The sequence below is a fragment of the Equus przewalskii genome, chromosome 10 (genome assembly GCF_037783145.1).
Source record: "Equus przewalskii isolate Varuska chromosome 10, EquPr2, whole genome shotgun sequence".
Classification (NCBI taxonomy): Eukaryota; Metazoa; Chordata; class Mammalia; order Perissodactyla; family Equidae; genus Equus; species Equus przewalskii.
The window spans coordinates 59,756,106-59,775,893 of record NC_091840.1 but is presented as its reverse complement, the minus strand read 5'-3'; the positions used below and the strand labels follow the sequence as shown (position 1 = coordinate 59,775,893).

Here is a 19,788-nt window from a genome sequence, read left to right as displayed (position 1 = left end):
TCCTGTGTTTTATTTTGAAAGTAACAAATAAAATCTTACATAAAAATGTAAACACATTCCTCCCTCTTTTACCTGAAGGGATTAAAAGCCAAGAGCACCTTGTAAGGAATTATACGGATTCCATCAACTAATAAAGAACAAATGAGCCATATTTTGGAAGCTATAGCCCATAACCCAGTCTTCACCATCTACGATAAACACAAACCCACACCCTCGTCTGTTCATTCACTGGTTTGTTCTTTCACGTGTTCATTGGGTGCGGAAGCCGTTGGAGTCCCTAACTAAAGTTACTTATTAGAAATAAGGATGCAGTATTGGGAGGAAAAGGAGATTCATTAGTTTTTAATGTTTTTTAACTTCTTTTAATGCTTAAAAAACCCCACCAAGCTAAAGTTAAAATTGTATGAATTCAAACAGACTATGAACATCAGGATAACTTGGTAGTGTGCGTGGGAGGAGGGGAACTAGAGAGGGGTCTCTGGTCTTCAAACCGTATTTTATGTTTTCCACATCATATCAGTTTTTTCGTTAATTTCATTTGCTATCATTAACGCTTAAATACAGAGGGCCGAAAACCACATTTCCATGGTTGCACTTACTAAACTAAGGCCCAAACTGTTTTCTCACAAAAAAAATATTTGTGTGCCTACTATGTGCAGGTTTTGTTCTAGGTACAAGGGATAAAACAGTGAATAAAACAGACAAAAAGTCTTGTCTGCACGGAGTTTAAATATTTTTTTAAAAAGTGATCGGATCTGGCCAGCAAGATGATGCTGTATTATTATGGCACAATTTACCTACCACCTTCATCCGAAATCACACTGACTCTCTCAGACATTTGACACTAAAATACGAGGTGTACACCACCCTGGTGCTTTTAGATTTCCCTGCTTCACAAGCTGTCCAGGTCACGTTCAGAGGGTGGGGGACACATAGGTATGGAGGCCTGCGTCGAGGCATCCAGACCATGTTCAGTATGCTCTGCAATGCCTGGCTGGGCAGCAGGTCTAAAGCCAGGCCAGGCAGGAAGTGGGAAGAGCTCTGAAAGCCCTGACTCATCACTGAGGGAAGGGTCCACCCCATGGGCAGGAAATGCCCGTGGAGAGCATTCTTGCCAGTGCCCCATAAGCTCCAGGAAATGGGCCCATGAGACCTGGGGCCGAGCAGTGGACTCAGGCAGAAACTGATAGGTGAACCTTCCCAAGCTGCCAGGATAGCGGGGCTTCCCATAAGGAAAGTCTTTTTTTCTGCTTTGCTGGTCAGGCCTTGGCTTTAATGTCCTGGCCAGGGCCACCTCTGAATCTGATCAAGAAGGAAAAACTGGAAGGGAGTGGGACAGATGGAGGGTCAAGGAAGAGGCAACCAAAATTGCTCACGACAGGAGAAAACCATGCAGAAAAACAGATGACAGCAGGGCAAAAGGAGCTCAAAGGCTGCCGGGCCTCAGACTTAGGTGGGGCACGCTGGGGCATGTCTTAGAAAGGTACTCGTCTGCATGGAGCACGCACGTGGAGGACAGACCACGGGCGGCGAGGTTTAAAGACTAATCCCACTGCAGCAAGTGTGGGAAATCCTCGAGATAGGACTCAAAGCTCACCCCTGCCCTCGAGGCACTTACTGTCCAGCAGGAAGATGGACACTAGACCAGCCAAACAATGAAGTGACTGACTGTGATGGCCAAAGTACATGGAACACTGAAACACATGCTGGGAAGACTAATCTGATCGTGGGCTGCCTCCAGGCAGTGAGATTTCCTCTGAGACCTGAAGAAGAGGCAAGAGTTAGCCCATCTGTATTGATGGATTCGTTTTTGGAATGGGTGTGTGGGGAAGTAGTTTCTAGCAGAACAGCTTACACAAAGGTCCAGGGCTTCAAGAGGACACAGAGTTTTGGAGAACTAGAAAGATGGTCAGGACAAGACCATAAGTATCCAGTGGAGGATGGTTAGAGATGCCCAGAGAGCGCAGTGGGGGCCAGATCTGGGGAGAGGGGGCTGGGTAGGTCACAGTAAGGAGGGCAGAGGGAGCCAAGTAAGGGGTTCACATAGGCAAACAAGAACAGGATCTGGAAAATTCATTTGGTGGGATCCATGCTCCCCAATGTCAAAAGACAGAGGTTCTTTGCCTGGGCCTTCAAAGGTCTTGGGTCACGTAAGACAAATCATGAGACCAGAAGCCTGTGAAGTTCCTTACTCTCTGTGAATATAGGGCTGGCTGACAGCAACGGGAACACCATCTTTAAAGACAAAAGAAACAGCCTAGCCTTGTAGGATCACACAGAACTAAGGTCTATTTTGAGAATGAATCACGCCCTCAACAGAACATCTGTTTCTGTGGCAAAAACACACTTAGTGCCTTTTGAGACACAATTTGTGCACTATGTAGATACAAAGAAATGGGAATGTGAAAAAGTGTTGAATTTAAAAAGCTGGCCACAGGAAAACAGGCTACATAGGTAGAGAACAACTTTAAAAACCTGCTCATGTGAAAAATGCTGACTTGGGAATTAATGTCCATTGGGTCCCTTTTTCCTATGGGGTTGCTTTAGTCCATATAAGAAACAGGCAGTTTTCTGTGTCACTTCCCCCGACACTCTTCCTCCTGTTCCAGGCTTCACGGACCAGTGAGCGGTCTTTCTACCAGCCTCAGTTTCCGGGCTTGCCTTTACTTTGGAAAGACTCAAAGCGTCAGAACTACAACTTCCAGAGTGCCCCACGAACAGAGGAAGTGCCTTCTCAGAGCTGTCTCAACACCTTTTATCTTTTTAAACAGTGCCATCTGGTGGGCCTTAAACCTGAACGCTGAAGTTCTGACTCAGGGCATCCCTCTATCCATAATCCTAAGGCGGCTTCTACCAAATGTTTCAGGGATCAAAATTCTTCATGTCAACGATATGAAGAACTCTTGCAACTCAATAATAAAAAGACAAATAACCCAATTAAAAAATGGCCAAAGGATCTGAATAGACATTTCTCCAAAGAAAATGTACAAATGTCCGATAAGCACATGAAAAGATGCTCCACATCATCCATCATCAAGGAAATACAAACCAAAACCAAGAGACACCACTTCCTGCCACGGGATGGCTATAATCAAAAAGGCAGATGTTAATAACAAGTGTCGGCAAGGATGTGGAGAAACTGGGAGCTTCACACACTGCTGGTGGAAAGGTAAAACGATGCAGCCAACTTGGAAAGCAGCGTGGCAGTTCCTCAAAATGTTAAACGGTTACCATTTGAGCCAGCAATTCTACTCCTCCATATATGAGAAATGACAACGTACGCTCACATAAAAACTTGTACACAAATGTTTATAGCAGCATTCAGAATTGCCAAAAGATGGAAACAACCCAAATGTTCATCAACAGTGGAATGGACAAATAAGATGTGGTATGTCCACACGATGGAGTATTATTGAGCTATGAAAAAGAATGAAGTACTGATACACGTTACAACTTGGGTAGACCTTGAAAACATGCGAAGTAAAAAAAAAAAAAAAAAAAGCCAGTTAAAAAAGACCCCATTCCATTTATATGAAATGTCCAAACTAGGGAAATCTAGAGACTGAAAGTAAAGTAGTGGTTGCCTACCGCCAGAGGGACAGAGAGGGTGAGGGAGGTTGAGAGTTAAAGGATACATGGTTTGTTTTGGGGTGATAAAAATGTTCTAGAATTGATTGTGGTGATGGTTGCACAATTCTGTATGTTAACCATTGAACTGCACATTTTCAAAGAGTGAATGGTAAGTGAATTATATCTCAATAAAGCTGTTAAAAAAATTCTTCAGGCCAAATGTATCTGCCATAGCAATTAATGTAAATGGGGCAAGTGACAAACACACTCGTTTCCAAGTTGCTCTAGCCCCCAGAGCAGGGGTTGGCAAACTTTTTCTGTAAAGAGCCAGAGTAAATATTTTAGGCTTTGCAGGCCGTACAGTCTCTAGTGCACCGAGTCAACTCTGCCACTGTCCCGACAGCAGCCCTAGGAGATACGTAAAGGAATGCACAAGGCTGTGTTCCAATAATACTTTTTTTAATAAAATCGGGTGGAAGGCTGAACTCCTTACCTACAGAATCTCCCTTAACCCAACACAACCACTCTATGAAGACAGGGCAGGTAACGCCTCTGGGGTGCTGGAGGCTCTCAGAAGCTGAATGACTTGTCCAGGTGATAGGCGCCTTGTAAACAGAGGAGACAAGACTTCCAGCCCTGACTTCACCGGGCACTGCACTCAGCCAGATATGCAGTCTCTCTACAACACCTTCCTTCCCCCTAAGCAGCTGATGGAGCTCCGACAGCTGGTACAGACAGACGGCCACGCAGCCTCACACAGGTCTCCTTGCTGCAGTGTCTCCCCCAACGCCTGGGTGACCCTTTCCTAACTGCCTCCTCTCCCGACAGCCTTCAATGGCAAGGCCACTCCTAAGGAGCCAAGTGCAATCTGCTGACCAACTAAGTCTTCATCAAGAAGGCCCCACTTGGGTTTAATCTTCTACTACTACAAAGATTCACAGAATCTCAAACTGGTAAAGTCTGTAAAGCGCTCATAGGCCTGGTTGACGTACCGCCCTCCCGCTGTGCTCCATTCTTTCCTTCATTCATATTTTCTTTCATGTTTGACTAGCTACCGTGTGCCAGGCACTTCCAAGAGCCTAAACCAGTAAGTCTACAGTAGAAAGGAAAAGGAAATGGCAGATCAAGTGCCACCATAACAGGAAGTGGCCTCCACTAACCTAAATTAACCCTCTGCTCGTGCCAACTTAAGTGAACTCCTGAATGTGTCCCCTTTGCTAGTGTCGTGCCTCCCTGGGATGTTGTAAAGGAAAAAAACAAATAACTCTTATTTTCCTCTACACACTCACACAGACACCCTGCACTCCAAATGCGTGAGGGTTTTCCCACCAATTAACTCTGCAACACCAGCTGGGTGTCCTATAATTTAATTAAGTTCTGACACTGTCTACCTGGAGTCAGCTTCAGATCCCACAGGTTAAGGGCTCAACCCCACAAGACTGCATCCTCTGCTGCCCCCATGCCCCACTGCAGACACCAACTACAAGTCCAGGCTGTCACCTGTGCTTCTGACCTGTAACTTGGAGGTTCCCAGGACCCCTCCTTGGGTTTCATTAATTTGCTAGAGCAGCTCACAGAACTCAGGAAAACATCTTACTTACTAGATTACCCATTTATCATAGAAGGATACAACTCAGGAACAGCCAGATGGAAGAGACCCAGAGGGCAAGGAATGGAAAAAGGAGTGTGGAGCTTCCACACACTCTGGGCGCACCACTCTACCAGCATCTCCACGTGGTCACCAACTGGGAAACTCTCCGAACCCTGAGGTTCAGGGGTTTTATGGAGGCTTCAAGGCATAGCCATGATTGATTAAATCACAGGCCATTAGTGATCAAGTCATTCTCTTGCCCCTCTCCTCTCCCCAGAGATCAGGAGGTGGGGCTGAAAGTTCCAACCCTCGATCTCGTGGTTGGTTCCCCTGGCAACCAGCCCCCATCCTTAGGGGCTTTCCAAAAGTCACCTCATTAACATAAACTTAGATGTGGTTGAAAGGTGCTTGTCATGAATAACAAGATGTTCCTTTCACCTTTATCACTCTGAAGTTATTTCAGGACAAAAGACCAAATATTATAACAAAACATTATCCTACAACTCTTATTGCTTAGTAAATTACAAAGGTTTTAGGAAACGTGTGCCAGCACAGGACAAAGACTAAATATATACATATTTCCTATAACAAATCACAGTATCACAGAGTCCCTTCCTTCTTCCTCTTTACTGGCTCTTCATTGCCCACTTCCAGGCCCTTCACCTGGGCCCTGATAGGGGAAACCTCAGCTCCCTGCTGCATCTTCCCCATTTGTATAAAATTATGGGACTTAGAAGAACTCTCGGAGGCAACCTAGTCCTTCAACTCACAGAGGAAAATAAGGTGAGAGGAAGTAGTCACATGCCCAAGATCACACAGTACCTCAGAGGTTCAGCCAGCATCAGACCCCAGATTTGGACTTCTGCCACAATGCCAAACTGCCTACAGAGTTCTAAATTTTCTAAAGCAGACGTTGTTACACCAAGGTCCCTCAATCCCCGCTGTCACCTCTGGACATGTTCTAGCCGCCAACACTCCTCCTTCTCTACACCAAACTCCTACTCATCTATCAAGACTCAGCTTAAACATCCCTTCACCCAAGATCCTTTCTAGATCCGCAACACTCCCAAGATGGGAGTAGGTGCTTCTTAGTGTTCTCACAGCTTCTTTGCACTTCCCTTATCACAGGATATTATCAGCTACTGTTTAATCAGGATCGCATACCCTTCTGCACTGGACAGTGAACATCAGCCATGTGAGAAGTATGTGTCTTGGAGACCACAGTGCCTTTCGCCCTCAGCACAGAAAAACTAACCGAATGGAAGGAGAGTGTTACTACTCTCCACCCACTTAAGGGAGTCACTCCCACTCTTACTCTGAAACCTCTCCCCAGAAGCAAAGAGTGAGCCACTACCTTCTCGTAGGCCTCCTCCTAGGTGATAGGGCAGTAGGAGGGAGGGCCAGGAAACCTGCAGAGAAAGTGGCCGAGATGCAAGACTGCCGGGGTTCCAGGCCCCTTCTGTGCCGGGTCCTGGGGACACAGAAAGCAGTCAGACAGGCCGACCTTTGCCCTCCCTAAAACTCTCAGAGTCTGCTCTGTGACCTTGGCGTAGTCCTGATCCAGAACCTGAATTTCCTTGCCTGAAAACAAGGATGACATCTTCTTTCCTTACTGAAGAGAGGAAAGCCACAAGCTTTGAGAAGAGATGCACTTGCCAAATGTCAATTACTGTGTCCTGCCGTGCCGCGCTTTGTGCCCTAGGGTGGTCCCTGCCCTTGCCTGGGCTTCTTTCCCGATCTGAACTAGCATCCTATTCACCAGCGTAACCTCAGGAGCCCGCGCCCTGCCTCGGTTACCTCTGCCCGCACGGCCGAACCCCGCAGCCCACCCTAGCCCAGCTCGCTTTTGGCCAAAAGGGAACGTGCCTGGCCTCCCTCACCTGTCAGGGGGGCGTATGCCCGGGCTTGCAAGCGGGGGTTTGGCCCCGGCCCCACGGAGGCGATGAGGCCACCCCGGGGCCGGTTCAGGAGGCGGCGCCCCTCGTCCCACAGCCGGAGGCAGCTCCTCCACATCGCGCCTGGAAGGACGACCGGCGCGAAACCTGAGAGCAGGAAACACAGAGTGAAGGGATCCCCAAGCCGCACGCTCGGGCTGTACGGAAACCTGTCACCGCCTCCCCCAGAAGCCTCAGCCACCCCTGGACGCCGCCATCTTCCGCATGACACCAACGGCGCGCCGTCGCTCCCGCGCGCCTCGTGCGCACACCCCCGGTCAATCAGCATCACAAACGCACCTCGCCCCGCCCACTCCACGCCGCGTCTCGGGAAGAAGACTACAAGTCCCAGAGGGTCCCTGGCGCACCTCGCCACGTGTTTTCTCTGCCCGCCAATGGGTGGAAGCGCCGCATGAGCCTGCTCCCGCCCCCCGGGCGCGCCCGAGCCAATTGGAAGGGGTGGTGTGTGTGTGAGGGCAAGTGGGGAGGGGGACTCGGCTCAGGACCGGGAGGCCCTACTCGCAGGTCTCGGGGTCCCGGTGGCGGCCGGAGCGCTTGGTCCGCAGGCAGTGGGCGAGTGGTGCCCCTCCCGCCCCAAGCCCCACGCGCGCGCACCCCAGCCCCTCCCTCCCTGCCACCCTCCGCGGCTCCCGCGCGCCGGCGGCGGTTCCTCTCCCCCTCCCCCCAGCCCTGGCTCCGGGGGACCCCGCGATGCCGGTCCGCACCGAGTGTCCCCCGCCGGCCGGTGCCTCGGCCGCCTCCGCGGCCTCGCTCATCCCGCCGCCGCCCATCAACACCCAGCAGCCCGGCGTGGCCACCAGCCTGCTCTACAGCGGCTCCAAGTTCCGCGGCCACCAGAAGAGCAAGGGGAACTCGTACGACGTAGAGGTGGTGCTGCAGGTGAGCGCCGGGCCGGGCTGGGGCCCGAGGGCCTCCTCGCGGCGCTCACGGGCCGTGCCCGCCCCCGGCTCCTCGAGCCCGCAGCCGCGACCAGGCCCTCGCCGCCAGGCCTCCTGCAGCCGGCGCTTCACCCCCGGGACTTGCCCAGCTGGTGTCTCACACTCTTCAAACCCCAGCCCTGACCTGCCCCCTCACACCCGGAGCCTGTCGTGAGCAGCTCCTGGCAGACCTTGAACACTTCCCAGACATGAAGCCCGGGACCGGCCCGCCTGGGATCCGGAAGCCCCCTAGGACTCGCCACCCTCAAACCTGGGTCCTTCATCCTCGTGACCTGTCGCCGCAAGATCAGCCCTCCCTCATTCCCTCTCAGATCGTGAAGAACTCTCCGTTGGTTTCTCCTGATTCGGGACCCTCCCCAAGGCTAGGCCCATGTCTGGTTCTCCCAGTCCTGAGACATGCCTCCTTGCCCTCTTTCCCTGGTACCAGGAATCCTCAGACCCTGGGGCCCCCCCTCTTCCTCCTATGATCTTTGGGACGAAACTTAGTCAGCCCCCTCAGATCTGGGAGCACCCTCACTTCGTTAGCTCCTGGGCCTGAGAGCCCACAGCCCACAACTGACTCCTGGCCCATGGCCTCCCTCAAGACCAGGCACTCACATCCTGGCTGCTCCTGGGTGGGACTTCTCACGGCATGTTAGGAATTGTGTCCTGGGACCCCCTACTGCTCCAGTCCCTTCCTGGCTGGGACGCCCAGGCCTCCTGCCCCAGACTTCTCATACTCCCTACCCCTGTGCTCTGGCCACTTCCAGTCTGCTCCCAGGCTCCCTGGCCTCCCTACCCAGACCGTCCCACTTCATAACCTTCATATTCCTCTTTCCTTAGCACCTGGCAACCCTATTCTTAACTTTTATCTACGTAGCCAGGGCTTCCTCCTGATCTCTGAAACCCATGTACTGGGAAATGTAACTCACTCAGTTTTATTTCTCACATGGATAGTTCCTTCTCATGTCCATCCACCTCCCCTCATTTGACCTGGATTTCTGATTGTCTGCTGTCAGCCCCCGATAGCTTCGGAACTACAGCCTCACCTGCCCTGGCCCTTTCCTGCCCCTCACCCCTCTCATGCAAATGGTGGCACATTTGGCATTTTTTTCCAGGCGAAGGAGATGAACAGTGGTTAATAGTCCTTTTTCTCTCCCTTCCCTACAAAACCGTTCTTTCTTTCCACCTACCCTTGCCTGCCTTAGGACCCACTTCCCCCCTCCCTCTGCCCCTTTGTCCTTAGCCTGACACCCTGCTTCCTTCGCTGTTCCCAGAAGCCCCTCCGAGCAGCTTTCCCCCTTGAAAGGTCTTAGAGAAGTTTTGTGGTCCTAGTGTGCTGCTTTAGGGCTCCCATGTGTGAGGAGAGGATGCAGGATGTGTCTTTTCCTTAGGCTTGCCCTTTGCCCTTTGCAAATTTTAAATCTTAACCTCTCTTCTGAAAAAGTAGGTCTTCCACCTGAAGGACTCTGGGAGTGCATTTTCTTTCTGCATACTGCATTCATCAGCCTCTTTTTTCTTACTGTTTTGTGGGAATAAGTATTTTTCTCTTTTTTTGATTGGGAAAACTACATCTTCATGTTAATTGTATCTTTGGTCTATAAACTTATATTTCTGTTATGAGCCATGATACTTATTGTAAGTGAAAAACTTGTGGCTGAGATATTTCGGTCTTCATAATTATATGTCTCACGTAGTGATACCCCTTCCCTTTTGCTTAAAATGTGAGAATTTAGTATGAAGGTACAGGCTTCTTTTTTTTTTTTTTTGCAAGTAATTACAAAATTCTGGAAGTGCGATCCCTGGTGTGGACCATGTTTGGAATGATCTTGAATTTGTGCCCATTGTTAAATTTGATGGTTTCTGATGTAGGGGACAACTGGCAGGGTAGCTAAGTCTCAAAGAGAAGTCTGTTTTGGTTACTCCGACAGCTACTGTCATTAGTGTGTTATTTCTGAATTCCTGTCAGGTGCCAATTTCCTTGTGAACCAGCGGAAGAAGTGATTTGGTTGGTGCACGATTGCTAGGTCTCAGGGCAGCCCAGAGCAGAAACCTGGCTGACGGCTGGAAGCCACTTGAGTAGGATGTCTGATGGTGGGGGTGGTGGTGATGCCCAGGAATGCTGCCCTACATCTGGATTGGTGAGCTGTTTGTCCATCATTGAGACGAGTCAGTGGCATGTGAATTGCCCCATCATCTGGTTTTTCAGCCAGAACTAGTTTCTTGGACTCGACCTTCCTAGAATACTTCTGCCTTTTATAACTCAGCCTCTTTCCAGCTTTCTTTCTTTTTTTCATATCAGCTTAATTGGGATATAATTCACATACCATACAATTCAGCCTTTTAAAGAGTACAATTCAATAGTTTTTAGTATATCCACAGAGTTGTGTAACCATCACTGCAGTCTAATTTTAGAACACTTTCACCACCCCAGAAAGAAACCTCATACCCCTGGCCGTCACCCCCCTCCAACTGTATGCAACCACTAATTTTTTCCCCCAAGATTTGCTTATTCTGGACATTTCATGTAAATGGAATCATACAATATGTGACCTTTTGTGTCTGTCTTCTTTCACTGAGGATGATGTTTTTAAGGTCCACCTGTGTCAAAGCATATGTCAATGCTTCATTCTTTTTTATGGTTGCATAATAGTCCATTGTATGGATATATGACATTTTATTTATCCATTGATCAGTTGATGGATATTTGGGTTTCCACTTGTTGATTGTTAAGAATCATGCTGCTATGAGCATTCTTGTGCAAGTTTTTGTCTAGACAGACATCTTCAGTTCTCTTGGGTGTATACCTAGGAGTGGAATGCCTGGGTCATATGGTAACTCTATGTCTAACATTTTGAGGAAGGGCCAGACTGATTTCCAAAGTGGCTGCACCATTTTACATTCCCACTAGCAATGTATGAGTGTTCCCGTTTCTCCACATCCTCGTCAACACTTGCTATTGTCCATCTTTTTGATTGTAGCCATCCTAGTGGGTGTGAAGTGGTATCATTGTGGTTTTGATTTGAATTTCCCTAATGACTAATGATGTGTTGTGCACCTTTTCATGTGCTTTTTTGAGCACTTTCTTTTTTAGAGATTTCAGTTTGAAGAGTTCCTCAAACCTTTGTGATTCTGACTGGGTTTGTTGTTGTTGGTATTACCATGACTATTCTCTTTCTCCTCTGCCATCCAAGAAGCCAAGAGTGAAGCGAAGGCCAGGGCTACTGTGAAAAGAGCAGCTGTTGGACACAGCTGTGCTGTGAGAACTTCTTGCTAAGCATTTGCCTTGTTCTCTTTCTCAGGGAGATGCCGGCCTGTCATTTGGTTAAAGCTCTCTGAGTTGTGGTGTATTTGAGTTCACCAACCGTCATCAAGATCAATTTGGGCAGAATGAGAGAGACACGTGGTTGAACGGAGGCCAAACTGAAATTCTGATTCTTGAGCATGTGATAATCCATGCAAAATGGTAGCCAATTTACAGTTCAATTTTTAATCTTATTAGCAAATATCCTTGCCACCTGATCCCCTTTCCAGCAGCTGTGAAACCCCAGACTATGTTGAAGGCAGTGAGAACTGCATCCATGAAATTTAAGGCCTCAGCTTAGAGCTGTGTGTCCTTTAATAAAAGTTCTTTGCTGAACCACGTCAGTGCGGGTCAGCTGCTTTAGATAATGTCCAGTGCCAAGGTCAGCAGATGCTTTTGCAGTTTTCACATGGAATACCTTTGTCACAGCACCAAAACTGGGAGCACTTCAGCCTCATTGAACCCACTGGCTCTGGTGCTGACCTCGTCTGGTTGACTGGGTTCATTACAGTTTTTGCGGATCGCCTTAGTATTTGATTTATGGGGTAATTTGGAAGTGGTGGAGTCCCTGAGTCTGATAAATTCCACAAAACCTTTCCAGTTTCTTAAAATGAGACCTCACTTAACATTAAAGTCTCAATGTGCTACAGTACCACTGTACCCTGTTTGGCTTTAATTCTAGGGGTTTACTCTCTGAGTGAATCCCACTGTCATGAAATCTGAAAATCTGCCCATTCAGGATGAGTATAAATTTGGGTGAAATGTACTAGTTAGTATGCGTTCAGCTGCCAGTAACCATACCCATTTCAAAATAGCTTAAAGAATAAGTGAACCTCTTATCTCACATTGCAAGGAGTTTAGAGAGGGCTTGGTTCCAGACTGGCTCATTCAGCAGCCTGTTTCCTTCCATCTTTCTGTGCTGCCATCCTTGGCATTTCCTGGCCTGTTTTTCCTCATGGTCTCTAGACGGCTGCCACAGGACAGGGCACTGTGTGTGGATGCTGCCACCACCAGGGAAGAAAGAGAGCCCCTTCAAAGCCAAAATCTTTCTCAGAAGCATCCAGGAGACTTACACACTCATCTAATTGGTCAGAACTGGGTTACTCACCCCTAAACTGATGACTCGCAAGGGGACGGGGACACATATTTGCCTTGGATCCCTCAGGCTTGACCAGGGCTTGCAGAGGCAGGGTAGGTGCCAGAACAAGATCTGGGCCCTGCGTGCGTGGAAAAGTAGGGAATTGGTTGTTGGGTAGGCATCTGGCGGTGTCTCAGCAACTGATAATTGATGACTGCTAAACCTCAGAATCTATGCCTGTTACCCCTGTTTATTTTAGGCTCTTCTTTTCATCAAGAAATACAGGCATCCATATATGATAGGGACAGAGTGAACATTCACAATATATTCAGATTTTGGGTCAGCATTTTGGTTCATAATTGAAATTTATACTACCTACATCTTTGTAAGATGCCTCTCCTGAACATTCTGCCCATTTCATAAAGAAATAATGCAGGATGGTACGTAGTGAAAATGTAGGGGAGTGGTAGACTTGCTCGACCAGTGATTGAGCAGCATGGAGATAGAAATAGGCTAGAAAGACATGAGGAAGCCACTGAAGCCCAGGTTAGGGATCACAGCATGTTTACAGGCAGACATAGAGGCCTAGGGCCTTGCAGTGCACAAAATCTGTAGACCAACGGGAGACTTGTGTTGAAGGCAGTACTGAAATGAGGTTTGAGCGGGCTCGGTATTCCAGAAAGGTACTTCAGTCTCAAGATATGCAGCTGAAGGAAGTTGAGAGTGTCCTGGGATCAGTTTGCTTCATCAGAACAGGCATGTGGGTGGGGAGGACTCACGAAGGTCTCAAAGGCCAGTGAGCTCTGGGCATGCACCAACCTCCAGGCCTCCCTTACTCTGCCTGGCCTTGCAGGTGCCTTTCACCGAGGGACAGGTGGATTTCCAGAGTCCGTCCAGCTTGTCCCCTGATGGTTCCTCTGTTTGTAACAAGGCTGTTTGTCCTTTCTTTCCAGCATGTGGACACAGGGAACTCTTACCTTTGTGGGTACCTGAAGATTAAAGGCCTGACTGAGGTAAGCACTCCTTCAAATGAAGCAGACTAGAAAGTGGAACGCTTGCTCAGCAGTCTCAGAGCATGAGAGGAGGCAGTTTCACCGCTCTGAGGCCTGGCTCGAGCGCCTGGTTTCAGTGTGGTTATTGTACGGTAAACACAAAGCATGCAGTTTTGATGTGTCCTGTTGGAAAGCACACAGATTCACAGATCTGTAAAGAAAAGTTTGTAAGTAAGTTACAGTGTGACTTTTTATTTTCAACCCTTTTTGAGAAAAAAATATATATTAAGAATATAGCAACCACACTCATCATAAGTTTAACGATTTCTGAGGTAAGGACCAATTGGTCAAGAATGGAGGTCTTTGAGGTTCTTTCAACCCCTCAGGTCACTGGAACAATGAACAGTGATCATCCTTAACAGAAGTAACTGCGTAAATGTAGAGTGTTTTCCTTTCTTCAAAACAACTTTTTAAACCTCAGAACTCCTGGAAATAGAGAAAGCAAGAAAGAGCACTAGTGAATAACAGGAAGAAGGCTAGTGAACGGGCTGCCTCGCTCCACAGCAAGGGCCTGGGCTTGACCTGGCTGCAGGGTCCTGTTGGCCTTCGCACTTCTCACCGTCTTTATAGCCCAGCAGGGTTTGGAAATGAGTGGAAATGAGAGGTGACATTCTCACTCTACCCCTTACTGGTTCCATGCCCTTTCGTTTCTCTTCATTTCAGTTTCCTCATCTGTAAAATGAGAATTAAAAATACCTGTTCTGGGGGCCGGTGCAGTGGCGTAGTGGTTGGGATCACGTGCTCTGCTTCGGTGGCCTGGGGTTCACCAGTTCACATCCCAGGTGCGGACCTACACACCGCTGGTCAAGCCATGCTGTGGCTGGCGTCCTACGTTTAGAGTAGAGGAAGGTGGGCACGGATGTCAGCTCAGGACTATTCTTCCTCAAAAAAATAATTAAAAAATACCTGCTCAGTCTCTTCCAGGGGCTTGTGCTAGTGAGGAGGAAACAATGTAAGAGCAAGTGGTAGGCTGTACTGTGATACAAACGTGGAATGCTAACCGCGGCCCTGGTTAACCTCCGTCTGGAAACAATTGTTTCCATCTCCTTGATTACATCTGCCTCTCCTACTTCTCTGGTAGGAGTGTGACAATTTCCTATGAAGTTTGCTGAAGATGAAAGCCAAGTGAAGGGCTCTAAGCTTTTACTTTGTAGCAGTAGAAAACATGTAGTAAACAATGCAGTGTTGATGTGTCCTATTGGATGCAGGCAGCCAAATTATTTATTAATTGAGTGCAGAACATAAACATTTAACTTCATAAGGAAACCAGCAAAATTTGATGTGTGGAATGTTAACACTGGCTCCAAAACCAGTCATTTTGGTTATAGGAAGCTGCACAGAAATGGTAAATAGCAGTAAAAATCCTGAAACCGTGTACAGAAATGCTGTGAACTTCCCATGGGGAGCAAGTAACCCTTACTGAGGGAAGCACCTCTGAGTCATGAGCAGCCAGGCTCCCTTGAGGAGGTGCTGTGGGCACGGCCCTTCCCTGGGGGTCAGCCCAGGAGGATTGAGGTTCACGACTGGAATGGGAAGGCCGTCCCTCCTGGCCAGCACTTCCTGCCTGCAGGCGGAGTGACCTCAGGGGCACATGCCTCCCCAGAGTGGCCTGCTCTGGGTCGAGCAGTGGGCGCAGCATGTAGTCAGAGAAAGGCTCATGTCCTCCCTGAGGTTCCTAAGTCCTGCTCAAGCCTCAGGATTCTTTGAATTCATCTTTTTTAATAACTTTTTTTTAGGCGCTTTACTGAAATATAGTTCACATACCATACAATTCATTTATTTAAAATGTACAATCCATTGGCTTTTAGTATAGTCATGGCATTGTGCAACTATTTAATAACTTCTTAAATTACAAATCTAATACGTGGTCGGCTGTAGATAATCAGTAAAGTGCAGAAAAGGGTGACAATTCTTTGCATGATTTTACAACTTTATTAAATACAGTTATCCGTTTTTGTTTGCTTTCCCATTTATAGTTGTCAAAATATCAAACATAATTTATTTTAATAAAACTATTTAAATGGTTTGGATTTTAGTCATAGTCTTCCTCATGTATACAATATGGAAAATTATTAAATTGGAGATAATTTGCCTCTTAGCCACCTCACATTCACAAGTAAGCACAGCTTTAAAGTTTGTGTGCTTTCTGAAAATGAAATCTCAGAATCATGGAGAATAGGTGTCAAATGACATTCTCTTTGCAGTTCTGAGCCAGCGACCAGGAGGGAGAGGTACCATCCCTGGGGAGGGCCCCCGCCGCTGGCATGGGGCCTGGGAGCCCAGCCTTTGGGGAGTCACAGCCAGGCCCTGCACTCACTCACTAGACAGATTTGGAACGGTTTGGAAGCTCCCGCTGAGGTTGTGCTAGACTTGCTTGGAACCAGGGAGACAGGTCACACTAACCAAACTCATAAGAGACTGATACGTAAACAAGAGTGCTTGTTTACTCACTTACTAAACGAAGTACATGCATGTTCTGGAGGTTCTCTCTGACTTACTGGCCAATGGAATGTTAATCTCCCAGAAGGCAAGTCTACCTAGAAAGCCGGACCCATCATCAGACAGTTTTTAGCGGGCCTGGAATCTGTGAGGGGAGTGGGTTGGGCAGCCTAAATGCCTGGCGACAGCCAGACCCCCCCCATGAAGCCCTCCCCTGCTTGCCGGCTGGGGCCGGTGGTGCCTCCCCCCTCTGACATCCCACCTTCACTGACAGAGGCTTGTGTTGGACTTTATAAATTACCACCAATTTGGCTAGAGTCAAGTGTTTGAATTTCCTGGTCCTGCCCTGAGACCTATTTTGTCTTTTTGGTGACTTCTGCACACATTGGCTCTCATTCCTTAGGTATTTATTTTATTTAATTCTCAGAGTTTTAGTCACCGTGATATATTGCATAAAACATTTTTTAGAGAGAAGTCAGTGCAGAATTATTCATTAGGAAAACTAGTGATTTGAACTGTAAGTATTTTCTTTGTATTTAATAGGACCACCTTATCATTTTGTTCTCTCTCATTATTTTTTGTGTGTGTGAGGAAGATTAGCCCTGAGCTGACATTCGTGCCAATCTTCCTCTATTTTGTATGTGGGACACTGCCGCAGCATGGCTTGATGAGCGGTGTGTAGGTCTGTACCTGGGATCCAAACCCGCAAACCCTGGGCTGCTGAAGCGGAGCATGTGAACTTAATCCACTATGCCACTGGGCCGGCCCCTGTTCTTCTCTCTCTTTGTGGAAGTTTTGAAAAAAATTAGAGTTCATAACTCAGAAAATCAATATAAATAGCTTTTAATTTAAAATCTCAAGTCAGGTGCTAACTTAACATAGGTCTTTTTTCCTTAATACTCCTTCCTAAAGCATCTTGGTATAATTTAGTTTATACCTTAAAAATTGAGTTTCCATTTAGGAAATTTTCTTCTCTTTAATTTTTTTTTTTTTGGAAGATTGGCACCTGAGCTAATATCTGTTGCCAATCTTCTTTTTTTTTCCTTCTCCCCAAAGCCCCACAGTGCATAGTCATATATTCTAGTTGTGATTGCCTCTGGTTGTGCTATGTGGGACGCTGTCTCAGTATGGCCTGATGAGCGGTGCCATGTCTGTGCCCAGGATCTGAACCAGCAAAATCCTGGGCCGCCGAAGCAGAGCGTGTAAACCCAACCACTTGGCCACAGGGCCAGCCCCAGTCTTGTGTTTAATTTCTTCCCGCTTTGTATATAAATATCTATATGAGGAATCCAGTAACAATGTTGGGGTTTGGAGGTTATGGGTTTGGGGGAGTGTTAAATGTGTAATATTTCAGAATCCGCTGGTAATAGAATAGAATGCCCTGGCGGAGTGTCATCATGAGGCTTTCTCAGTCACCACAGCCGTGCATCGATGTCATTTCCTGGGTTTTGCTGTAGCAGTCTCTCTCAGGAGGGTCCTGAGCAACATGGCCTACCCAGCTGGGAGAATTGGCAAAGCTATCAGAACTGATTTATTTTAAACATGTAGATGTTTAATAGAAAACAAGATGGGGCTGGCCCCGTGGCCAAGTGGTTAAGTTCGTGCGCTCCACTGCAGGTGGCCCAGTGTTTCGTCGGTTTGAATCCTGGGCGCAGACATGGCACTGCTTGTCAAGCCATGCTGAGGCAGTGTCCCACATGCCACAACTAGAAGGACCCACAGCTAAGAGTATACAGCTGTGTACCAGGGGGCTTTGGGGAGAAAAAGGAAAAAAAATAAAATCTGTAAAAAAAAAAAAAAAAGAAAACAAGAGGGGCTTACATAGGGTCTGAAGAAGAAAGCAAGTTGCTCTGTGGCCCTGGGACGCTAGGACCGTAACCCATGGTTTGTCAGGCGTGGCCGTCATCGCTGTGCTCCCAAGAAACACCAGAGCTGGCAGGCTGGGCTGAGGGGTCATTTGGTTCATTCGTTGTTTTTACAAATGCAGAGAAATGGTAAACTTTTTTTAATGTTAACTTTTTTTCCGTTAATTTTATTTGCCTTTTGTTCAACTGGTAATAAGGAGGCACCAAGGATTTGGAAAAAAATTAACAGGAGTCTTCTGAGCACCCAATTAGCATGACAGCTTATTTAGTTTTTCAACAGTATTTTTTTATGGTTGTGGTTTTGCACTGCAGACCTGATCTACATATATTTTCCCTGGTATAAGTTGTCTTTAGTTCATATGATAGAATTAAATGTATCCCTCATATATCAAGGTATTCTACAAAAAAATCCACACCTGGAAATTTGAAGAATTGTTGTGTTCCGCCACATGGCCATCTGGGTGAGCAGTGCGGGATCGGTTGCTGAAAGACCAAAGACAAGACCCGGAGACAGCGAATGAGACATGTGGCTTTATTGGGAGTTACTTACAGGGAAGGTGCAGTGGTGGCCAGCTGGACAGCAGTGTGCACCCACTACTGCCCCCTGAGAGAAGCTGGCTTAAGTGGGCAGAGGAACAAAGGCTGTGTGCTTGCCAAGGGGGATCGTCCCTGTATGACCTGCATTCCGAGGACCAGAGCCCCCCTGGTGGGCCTCGGTGCTCCCTCAGACCGCGAGGGTCTTGGTGCTAACTCTCCCACGAGAAAGCAGCTGGGTTGGCCGAGCCCAGGACTGTTATCATCGTAAGTGTTGGTGCACAGCCCAGACAGGAGCCTCAAGGACACATGGTTTTTAAAGGGGCACACCAGCTAATGCCCCTACACTCCACCCCGCCCTGTGTCCGAATGGCCCTTACAAGCTTTTCTGTTTTGAGGAAGATTAGCCCTGAACTAACATCCGCTATCAGTCCTCCTCTTTTCTCTGAGGAAGACTAGCCCTGAGCTAACATCCATGCCCATCTTCCTCTGCTTTATATGTGGGACGCCTGTCACAGCATGGCTTGATGAGCGGTGCCATGTCTGCACCCAGGACCCGAACTGGCGAACCCCGGGCTGCCAAAGGAGAACGTGTGAACTTGACCACTGCACCACTGGGCCAGCCTGGCTCTTACAATCTCATCGCGCCAGTCTTCCGCGGCTTCCCTTGAGCCAGACACAGAGGAGCACTGTAGCCAGAGTCCACAACAGCAGTAGAGAGCACAACATGAAAATAAAAGAAGCAGTGAAAAGGCAAGGACACCAAAGAAAACATGTCGCCAGGTGGAGGGGAAGGATTGTATCCTAGCAGATGCCAGGTCTGTGGACAGGTTGTCAGTGGCCCGTACGTGAGCAATAAGGAGGCCATTGCGCAGGAAACATTGGGGGCATAATCGGGGATATATACACAGCATTCTACCGTGATCAGGGCCCAGGTCCCCCCTTGGGCTGCAGTAAGCGTGTCCAAGGCCATTCTGTTTTGTAACACTGCTTGTCTCATCTGGGAGGTGTCTTCATTTAGCAGAGTTATTGCATGTCCACTATTATTGGGGGCTGTGGCCATATCTTGGGCTAAAGCAGACACTTGCCATTCTACATCCACAACCGCAGCCTGTGGAGAAAAGATGGCGAGGGGGTAGAAGCACCCAGCCATATGTCGCACACGATGGCGATCACGGACTGCCTCCCAGTTACAAGGAAGCTGTTGAAGGGAGGACAGAATGCGTGTGGGGATGTAGGGGCCCCCAGGTACATTTTCCAGTCCAATTATAAGGCAGATAGGGCCAGCCGTGGGTGCCACAAGCCCACAGCCACCCCGAGGAGAGGCATAGGCCCCTTTCATGGTGTGTCTTGTTTTCCCAGCCACATATCAGCAGTAATGGTAACTGTTTGGTTACACATTGCTTTAGGTGTCCACCCCATATTTTTTGAAATACTTTATTTGATGATATGGCGTTATTGTGACATTCAACACACCAGGGAA

General features: G+C 48.0%; 2 protein-coding genes across 9 annotated transcripts in view; one reads left to right on the top strand and one right to left on the bottom strand.

The window, feature by feature from the left end:
- ATPAF2 (ATP synthase mitochondrial F1 complex assembly factor 2) overlaps nt 1-7,398 on the bottom strand; it is a 22,734-nt gene extending 15,336 nt beyond the window's left edge. For 4 of the 8 annotated variants that reach the window (XM_070563652.1, XM_070563650.1, XM_070563651.1 and 1 more), the window contains exon 1: nt 7,042-7,197. In XM_070563652.1, coding sequence (XP_070419753.1) covers nt 7,042-7,174 — 133 coding nt within the window. In that variant the 5' untranslated portion in view covers nt 7,175-7,197. Of the gene's footprint in view, nt 1-6,515; nt 6,633-7,041 lie in introns of all 8 variants that reach the window. The other 4 variants (XM_070563649.1, XM_008508159.2, XM_008508160.2 and 1 more) reach the window with 3 other exon arrangements.
- Nucleotides 7,354-19,788, top strand: part of GID4 (GID complex subunit 4 homolog) — a 27,383-nt gene continuing 14,948 nt past the window's right edge. Inside the window, exons 1-2 of the mRNA XM_008508171.2 lie at nt 7,354-7,995; nt 13,369-13,428. Coding sequence (XP_008506393.2) covers nt 7,807-7,995; nt 13,369-13,428 — 249 coding nt within the window. The 5' untranslated portion in view covers nt 7,354-7,806. The remainder of the gene's footprint in view (nt 7,996-13,368; nt 13,429-19,788) is intronic.